The sequence below is a fragment of the Pongo pygmaeus genome, chromosome 2 (genome assembly GCF_028885625.2).
Source record: "Pongo pygmaeus isolate AG05252 chromosome 2, NHGRI_mPonPyg2-v2.0_pri, whole genome shotgun sequence".
NCBI lineage: Eukaryota > Metazoa > Chordata > Mammalia > Primates > Hominidae > Pongo > Pongo pygmaeus.
Window position 1 is genome coordinate 44834651 of NC_085930.1, and position 9630 is coordinate 44844280.

Here is a 9630-nt window from a genome sequence, read left to right on the forward strand (position 1 = left end):
GTGATGTGAGTGATATATGTATAGGCATTTGCTTTTGAGGAGCACAAGTAATACAGGAGTACTTCTCCTTGTTTAGTATTAAAGATGTAAAGAGGGGCTGGGCATTGTGGCTCATGCCTGTAATCCCAGCTCTTTGGGAGGCCAAGGCAGGCGGATCACTTAAGGTCAGGAGTTCAAGACTAGCCTGGCCAACGTGGTGAAACCCTGTCTCTACTAAAAATACAAAAATTAGCCAGGTGTGTTGGTGGGTGCCTCTAATCCCAGCTACTCAGGAGACTGAGGCAGGAGAATCTCTTGAATTCGGGAGGGGAGGTTGCAGTGAGCCGAGATTGTGCCACTGCACTCCAGCCTAAGTGACAGAGCGAGACTCTGTCAAAAAAATAAAAATAAATAAAAATTTAAAAAAGACATAAAGAGGTATGCACAGGAAAAGTGTACCTTCTGCCTCCTTTCTTCTCTACTGCCACCACCAATAACTAATGCCATTCCCTTCCATGGAGTTAATAGCTGTCAAGAGTTGAGTGTAATTACTTCTGTTCATGTATCTACCATAGGCACCACAGATACTGCACACACATAAGATATACACACCCATATGTATTTTTTATTTTTTAAATTTCCTCCTCATCTTTAATGTTCTTGAGATGTAGGCATCAGGGTGTATGTATGTAGAGTCCGTTTATTATCCTTTTATATCATTGGGACTATTGGAGATGACTTAAAATTTACATCAAAGCTTCATTATCCATTATGCCTGAGATGTCTCTGGAATATGACCATCAAAAGTTGCATTATGTTGAGATTCCCCTTTCAAACTATAAGTTCTCCAAACCCTAATATTAGCAGACCTGGGAGGGGAGGCACGTAAAGCAGTCGGTAGGTAGCACCATGATGTGGGTCCAAACAGACCTGAAGTCTACAGATACATATGGTGCAGGCTGCCTTTGATCTCCTTCTTTAAAGACCCCCAGTAGGCTGGGCATGGTGGCTCACACCTGTAATCCCAGTACTTTGGGAGGCCGAGGCAGGCAGATCACGAGATCAGGAGATTGAGACCATCCTGGCCAACATGGTGAAACCCCGTCTCTACTAAAAATACAAAAATTAGCTGGGCGTGGTGGTGCGTGCCTGTAAACCCAGCTGCTTGGGAGGCTGAGGCAGGAGAATCGCTTGAACCAGGGAGTCGCGGGTTGCAGTGAGCTGAGATCGCACCATTGCACTCCAGCCTGTGACACAGACTCAAACAAGACAAAACAAAACAGACCCAATGTACATGGTACTTATGGTGACACCTCTGCACTTTATTTCAAGAAGTCCAGACAGAGGTTCTAAAGTATTGAATTGAGGAAGAAAAGCCATTGCTTCCCAAAGGGTGCTGCTGCCCATGGGTGGGAGGCGGCTAAGTCCCTGGCACGTGCATTTGTGTCTACAGGGGCATCGTTACCTCAGCCCTGGACTGGCCCAGCTAGAACCTGGAAAAATGCCCTTTGGTTTATTGGCTGCTAAACTCACTCCAGTGGTGGGCAGCTGGGCAAAAGGCCCTGAAAATTTCTCTTTTCTCAAAATTCAGCCTTAAGTAAATTTACCCTGTGACCTGCCATGGGGGATTAGGATGGGCTGGCCAGGCCAGGCTAGGTGGCCTGATTTTCCCATTCAGCTTCTGACCTGGTCTTCTGAAAGTCAGACTCTGGCCCTCTTCATTAGCCAGCCCAAGTCCTTGCCCCTGGGAATGCAGGGTGGCTGGCTGTGTAGGTGTTGATCATCATTAGCGATAATTAGAGGGCAGAGCTCAGGGAACAAGTTATGAAACCTGCAAACTAGGGTAGCTGGATTGCAGTTTGAAAGTGCATTTTTCAGCCCTCCTGTAGTGGCATCCTTGAAACTGTGAGTTTCTTCACAGTCCTGACTCTCCATTATTCATTTGATCTGCAGGATCTGGCACATCTCCCAGCCGTAGTAGAGTTTATAAACTCAATTGTCAGCCACCTTGTTAAGATCGAAGAGTATCGGCCTATGTGACCTGTGGCCAGAAGAGGGAGCTCTTTGCCTATCCTTAGCAGGGGCAGTGGCCTGATTCACACTAATGGGACTGGTGCATCTGCAAAACTTCCCCAAGGTGATAGTCTCAGATGTGGCCTTCTGATCATTATTTTATTGCTGGTTCTTAATCTGGCCCATCTTGAACCAAAGTAATAGGATAACTATGAATAAACTAAATGTTGAAGTAGCATTTAAAGAGTAGCATTAGACACTAGTTAATGGAGGGTAGCCCTTGATTATTTTTATTTTGGAAATGGGAAAAAATGTTCTGGGAAAAAATGTTCTAGGAAAATGAAAATTCGCTTTCCTTAGGTCCCATTACTGAGAGTTACAGGGCTTGGTTATCTTGCCCTAGGAGCCTCTGGAAATGGGACAGAAAATTTTCTTACTTTGGGGACAAACCAGGGAAGCCTGATTTGTTGCTGATACACAGGGTGGTCTCTGTCAACGTTCAGAAGTTCTGGACCCAGCCAATGGTAGGAAACTTTGGCTGTGCCTTAAACATTGTCATAGGTCAAATAAAGAACTGGTTAAACTAAATATCCCTGGCACACCTTTGTGGGGGCAATGCTGAGAACATGAGGAAGGAATGTGTGTGGAGAAAAGGGGAGGCTTCCCTGGCGTGCCCTAAGGGATGAAGGCTTGGGTTGGGACAGATGATGGGTCAAACCTGGGATCTTCTCAGCATCTTGACTGGAGATGGGCTGCATCTCTCCCTCTGATGGCCTCTCCCAGTGGATACCTAGAGGATGAGTACTAGGTGGAAGGAGGAGGTTAGGATCACCTCAACTTTTTGTGATGAATCTATGGAAGAGGATTCTTATAGGACAGTATGTTCTTCCAGGGCAGAACATTCTTTGCTATTTTGTACTGGAAGAACATGCAAAACTAAAAAAAAAAAAAGTTATTGCTTACATTCATTTCTTGAGTTGCAGTATGATGCTGTTTATGTTTTAATGTCTCTGGTTTGCCTTTCAGTGGTGAAAATGCCACAGTAACGTACGACCTGCAATTTGGGGTTCCATCAGATGATGAAAATTTTATGAAGTATATGATGAGTGAGGAGTTGGTGCTGGGCATTTTGCTACAGGATTTCCATGATCAGAATATACCTGGTTGTGAGAGTCTGGGGCTTGATCCAGCATCCCTCTTGCTCTATGGTAAGTAGAGCAAGTAAAGAAGTCAGAGTTGTGACAATAAACAGGTGAACCAGATTGGGGTCAAATTGGCTTGGTTCAATTTGGCAACTGTGGTGACTTGGTACTGTGTCAGACTATTCATTTATTCACTTATCCCCTCAGCACATGGTGTTGCTGTGAGGTGGTGTTCCCCTCTCTGTGGAGGCTACACAGTCCGTGCCCTCCATAATTAGACAGTGTAGTTGGGGAGCAATTATGGAAAAGATAATTCAACTATAAAGATGAACATTGCTACATGTTTCCTCATGCAGTTCACCCACATTCTAAGCCCTGTATCCTACTTTACAACATGATTAGCAACCTTTATGGAGATACTGTGGTTTCACAAGAGAAGTAACAATTGAAGAATTGGAAATAAATGATACAGCTAAATTGCTGAAAGAGTATCTCAATATGGGGAACCTATTTCTTTTTCTGTTGAAGGCCACTGAGACCATTAAGAAATTAATAGAGGGGTATACAAAGACAAGTTTATTCCTTTCCTTAGAAAATTATGACAAATTTACTTGTCAACTTTTAAAATTAAGAACAGAACAAGGAAATAGATATGTTGTTTAATAAATGTAACAAACACCCCATTTATTAGAATCTGAGAACTTTTGACACTCGGGACAAAACCTGACAGAAAGGAAGGTCAGAAGGCCAAATGGCTTCAAGCCCTCAAAGTGTCCTTCCATTGCTTTGTAGTGAAGCTCTGGCCTTTGCTGCTGATCTCACTTTCTGATACCTCGCTCGGAGGCTTGTTTGCTCTTATTTAGCCCATAATGCAAACAATCTTGAATATTTTATGTTCTCATCCACAGTCCATCAGAATCACTTTCTCCACATGAGTAGGTTCTCAGTAAATACTAGTTGAATGAATGAAAGGCAAATTAGAAGTAGTTGTGGTTGGCAGCAGGTGCATTAACGGTCTAGAATCAAAAGCATGGAACAGGGGGTTAAAAGCACAAGTGTTAGTGCATAGTACAAGACAAGGTGTTTATGATGATGATGACACTGTTTGAGGATGAGAGGCAAGAGTAATGTTGGCCTAAGAAGGCAGAACGTTATGTAAAACAGTTCTTAAGAATGCCATTCAGAAGGCCAAATTTTAGCTCACTGGAAAAGTCTCATAAATGGAGATCTTCCTCACAGAGCATCCTGAATAAAGTGTGACTGTGGGTCAAGCAGACACTATATGTGTGTGGAGTGAAGAGATTGTGCCCCAATTACAGGAATTTTAAAAAGAGAAAAAAAAAAAGGCCGGGCGCGGTGGCTCACACCTATAATCCCAGCACTTTGGGAGGCCGAGGCAGTTGGATCACCTGAGGTCAGGAGTTCGAGACAAGCCTGGCCAACATGGCGAAACCCCATCTCTACTAAAAATACAAAAATTAGCTGGGCATGGTGGCAGGTGCTTGTAATCCCAGCTACTTGGGAGGCTGAGGCAGGAGAATCGCTTGAACCTGGGAGGCAGAGGTTGCGGTGAGCCGAGATCGCGTCATTGCACTCCAGCCTGGGTGACAAGAGTGAAACTCTGTTTCAAAAATAAAAAAAAAAAAACCACAAACCTTCAGCCTCCTCCTGTGTAAAGAGGCCTGCGATGCCTGTGGGGGCTGCTGCTGTGGTGTGGTTGGTCTTGATTTTCTTAGGCCCCTTGCAAAAATTGTTACTAGCTCTTTCCGAATGGAGGCCAGGGAGGTGGGCAGAGGTCTGAGGAAAGGTTTAAGAGGCTTCCAAGGCTGAGAGGTTCAAACAGTACAGGATAAAGGGTAGGCTGCTTGTGAGGCCTGAGGAGGGCTCCCAGAAGACCCTGAGCTTGGCCAAAGAGACTCAGCTGTTTCCCCAGGGCTTGGTGCTCCAGCAGGCGCTGGGAAGGCAGCTGTGAGTGGAACAAAGTCTCTGCTCTTCTGGAAATTGCATTCTTTCTCTCAGACATTTCTTCTGATGGGACGTGCTGAGAAAATGTGGGGTTTTCTGTGACCCCATGTCCCACTTTCCAGAGCATGAATGTGCAATAATTGAGCCATTTTATGTTTTCAGAATGTGAGTGTCACTGCCCTCTCAAAGGGAAGGGTGCACAGAGAAGCAGTTGGGAAGTGAGGAAAGAAGAAGAGGGACTCATCGTCGGCATGCAGGCAGATGGGGGATGAGCTCAGAGGCAAACTCTAGAGAAAGGGAAGATGTGTCAGGGAGAGGCCCAGGGCCCTGGGAGGGACCAAGAGGGATGGAGTGAGTTCTTACGCCAGTTTCCACGTGCTCATGAGCTGTGGGCTTGGGGGATTACCATCCCCGCCCTGTGATTACCTGGGCAACTAGTTTCCCACAATGGTAATATTCTTAGTCTTCAAAGAGCAAAGATTCTTAAAATTGTTTGGTTTGTGTGCCCCTTACAGAATTTGAAGACAGCTGTGTACCTTCTCCCCAGGAAAAAAAAAATGTACCTACTTCTCCCCACAACACAAAATTGTACAGACAATTTCAGGGATTCCGAGTATTTCTCTGAGGCCAGCCTATGGTCCATTTGGGGTTTGTATATGTGCCCTTTAGAAGCAGAATCCAAAATTAGATTGTAATTTAGATTCCTGAGGGGATTTGTGTGTGTTTACTTCTCATTCTCTAATTTGGAAATACGGCGATTATTTTGACCTGACTGCATGCATATTTGGATGCCTTATAAAAATAAAAACTTTCCTTAAAATATAATGATAAAGGAATTTTTTAAGTCCCTCATGGCTCACCCTTCCCTATCTTTGATCTTCTTCACCTCCTAGATGAGTGGGGCCCTGAGCTAGGAGGGGGAAGTCTGTTTTACAAAGGTCAAAGAATAGGTCAGCATCATGAGTTATTTCGGACACAGAGGAGGTGCTTGGTACTGTTCTCACATGGGAAGGAGTCAGCTAGTAGACTGAGTAGGGAAAAAGGGCAAAACCAGGATTTTTTTGTGAGAGAGAAGAGGAAAAAGCCCCAGGTAGGGAGAATAGTGAATCTTGTCGGTTCTGTCAGTGGTGGTGAGGCTGGACTCCTGGTCTGTAGACCCCGGCAGGCTCCCCCTGTGTTGTGTCTGCTTGGGGCTTTGCATCTGCAGCTGCACCTGTGCCCTAGGGTTCACACCATTTGTCTCATCAGAATTTCTCACAGTATATTTTACACGTTTTAAAAACGGAAATTTTAGAGTTTATGGTTAGATTATGAAAAGGGACTGGATGTTAAAATGTCCTCAGCACCCAAAAACCACATCATCAAAATTATTTCTCATGCATCCTACCCAAACAAATAAGCAAGAAACAATAAATGTGATTTGCCTTTTGAAATGTATTCAGAGTGGTGTGTGTGTGTGTGTGTGTGTGTGTGTGTGTATGTGTGTGTGGACTGAAGACTAAATTTCCTCTGTTAGGAATGTATAAACCTTGCAATTGTATCTAAGATTTTATACTAAAATTCAATGAAATGAAATAAAAACATAAGCATTTAATAGTGGTTTTAAAAATCAGTAACTTTTGTTCATCTGTGTTTTCTTTTTAGAATGAAGTGATGGAGGCTGGTCTGTGTCTGAAAGCAGTGCTCCACCAAGTCCTGGAGATGAACGGAATTCACTCTGTTTTGCAGAAAAGATTCTGTGGATTAATACAGAAGCACCAGCAACAACCAGAGGGGTGGAGACTCGTTTCTCTCCCGATTCTGCAGTCTGGCTCCAAGCCCAGTAAAACAGCTCCCGAGCACTGCTTCAGCTGGGTCCAGTCTTGACAAAGGCAGGAAGCCAGCTAGGGTGGGGGCGATAGGGTCAGCGGGTATGTCCCACTGTGGGAGGTCACTAGTATTCTGTTTGTTTTTGTTTTGTTTTGTTTTGTTTTGTTTTTTGAGACAGGGTCTCGTTCTGTCGCTTAGGCTGGAGTGCGGTGGTGTGATCATGGCTCACTGCTATTCTTGAAGCACTCCACCCACCTGGGCTACTTTTTCTTTAGTGCAGAGGTGCACTGCCTTCTTTTAGGTGGGATGGCATAAGCATGAGCTGGTAGAGCAGGGAGAGGCAGGCAGCCAGGTTAGGGAGACTAAGCCAATTATTCACTGAAATCACCCTCCTCCCGTCCCACCATTCGATTTGATCTACCTCTAAGCCAGGCTGTGAAGAAAAGAAAGGCACTTTAGAAGACCTCAGCAGTGTGGTTCTGTGTCTGCTTCCATGACCTGTACCTGAGTGTCTTAGCCAACCAGCCTCAGGCACACCACCAAGGTTACTTTGAAATCTATGTATATAGCTAGTTACAGACGGGAGCTATGTGTTTCTTCATTATTTTGCAGCTCCTCATTGTTCCTGTGATTCCTGAACACCCTTTTTGGAAATATGGGTCCCTGTGAGTTTTGAGCACACTACTATCACTTTGGATAGTCACTCCATTTATATTTTTATAAACTTCCATTAGAGAATCATTAAGGCTGTTTAACATCTGCTCTGGATGTTATGCATTGGCTTTTTGTTGCCCAGTGTTGCAAACCTTCCTGTAGGACTCAGTAGTGTCTTCAGGCAATGATTGTGTATCCTGTTACAGAAGGTTGTGATACAGGAAGAACCACTCTTTGAAAATAAACTGTTGGAAGCTTTTGCCAGCTATTTGGGGGGTAGGAGGAATATTAGTGAGTGTATTGGTTGTCTACAGATACAGAATTGCCTGTTGTGAGGGAACCGATTGTTTGTTTTGTTGGGAAAAGAAATTTACCAGGAGAAAGAGTTTTGTGCTGTATCGTGAGAGATCTCATCTCTCAGTTAAATCAGCCCTGGGTTAAAGTTAGTGTGAAGGGCAGCTGTGTGCGGGCACAAGCTAGAGTGTCTGCCTCAGATTAGATTTGACTTGAGTTCTTTATTATCCAGGACTCTGGATAATGTGAATTTGCTTTCTTATTTAACTAGAAGATACATGTACTATAGATCATGGTCTCATTTTAGTGATTGTTCCTTGAACTAGTGAAACTAGTGGATTTCTCTTCTTCTTTATTTTTTACATATCAGATGTGAACCTTAGTGTATTTGTATTTTGTAGAAAATAATGAAAAATTTTAATGGAGAATGATTTAAAAACATTTACAATAAATTATTTTTGCATCTTCGTTGTTGCATTCCCATTGGCTGAGCTTTGGGCTGGGTTTTTGTTTGTTTGTTTTTTGCAGTAAATGGTGTTGAACGTAATCTTTTCATTTCCCTTAGGGCAGCTTCCTCTTCTGAGTGAATAAGATCAAGCCAAGTTTGGCTGGGGCGGCCTGGGTTCTCCTCTCTGTTCCAGCAAGAGCAGGCAGAGGCCATCCCCTCCTCTTTCTCTGAGGCCCTCTCTGGCAGGACTTGGTATCTGAAAGGGCTTGGACTTGAAGGAACAGCCTGTTCATGTCTGGAGGCAGGATTTGGTTTTGTTCTTCCCTTCTTTGGAAAGCACCAAGATGCAAGTACCTTGTCTTGGGTTTTGACCATTTGCAAGTCATAGAGAGGACTTTCCCTAGGTTTGACTTTTCTGCCCAATTGGTATGGAAAAAAACTAACCTTTGTGACTAACATATTTGGCGGTGTTTGAAAAAAAAATGGCCCTTGCAAATGCACTGTTCTGCTATAGGAGATAAATCTACTGGTCATCACACAACATCATGATGAGCATAATGCGTGGTACATAGTGAGGTTTCAATAATTGAAAGATTTGAGAAGAAAACTGCTCTTCTCTGGATGTCTTTTAGATATGGATAGAATGGCAACAGCCATATCAGCAGAACCTGCTCCTGTTCCTCTGCCAACAAAAATTCCAGCCATGTGTCTGATTCTTTTTTGCTTTTCAATTTAATTTAGTTCTACAGATTTGAAAAAATGATGTGTTTTATAGAAGGCTATGGGGATACTAATGGAGAAGACAACAATAAGAAAAGAAGCTGTTAGTCTTATTAAGGAGTCAGGATCAGTACAGATGAAACAGGAAACAGCAGAAAAAAATACCCAGGGGTTAAAAACAAAGGCAGTCTGGGCGTGGTGGCTCACGCCTGTAATCCCAGCACTTTGGGAGGCTGAGGCAGGCAGATCACCTGCGGTTAGGAGCTCGAGACCAGCCTGACCAACATGGTGAAACCCCATCTCTACTAAAAATTAGCCAGGTGTGGTGGCAGGCGCCTGTAATCCCAGCTACTCAGGAGGCTGAGGCAGGAGAATCGCTTGAACCCAGGAGGCAGAGGTTGCAGTGAGCCGAGATTACACCATTTCACTCCAGCCTGGGTGACAAGAGTGAAACTCCATAACAAACAAACAAACAAATGGGAACAGTAGGGTTGCGGGTGGTCAGAGGAAAGAGTGGTCAGTATAGTTTAATCAGAGGATGTTTTTTTGTAGGAAGTAGGACTCAAGCTGAATCCTGAAGCACTGGTGGGATTTGAATAAGAAGAT

General features: G+C 43.9%; 1 protein-coding gene across 1 annotated transcript in view; it reads left to right on the plus strand.

The window, feature by feature from the left end:
- The window catches only part of C2H3orf52 (chromosome 2 C3orf52 homolog), a 32025-nt gene extending 23701 nt beyond the window's left edge, over positions 1–8324 (plus strand). The window contains exons 5-6 of the mRNA XM_054482321.2: positions 3019–3200; positions 6744–8324. Coding sequence (XP_054338296.1) covers positions 3019–3200; positions 6744–6748 — 187 coding nt within the window. The 3' untranslated portion in view covers positions 6749–8324. The remainder of the gene's footprint in view (positions 1–3018; positions 3201–6743) is intronic.
- Positions 8325–9630: the final 1306 nt, after the last annotated feature.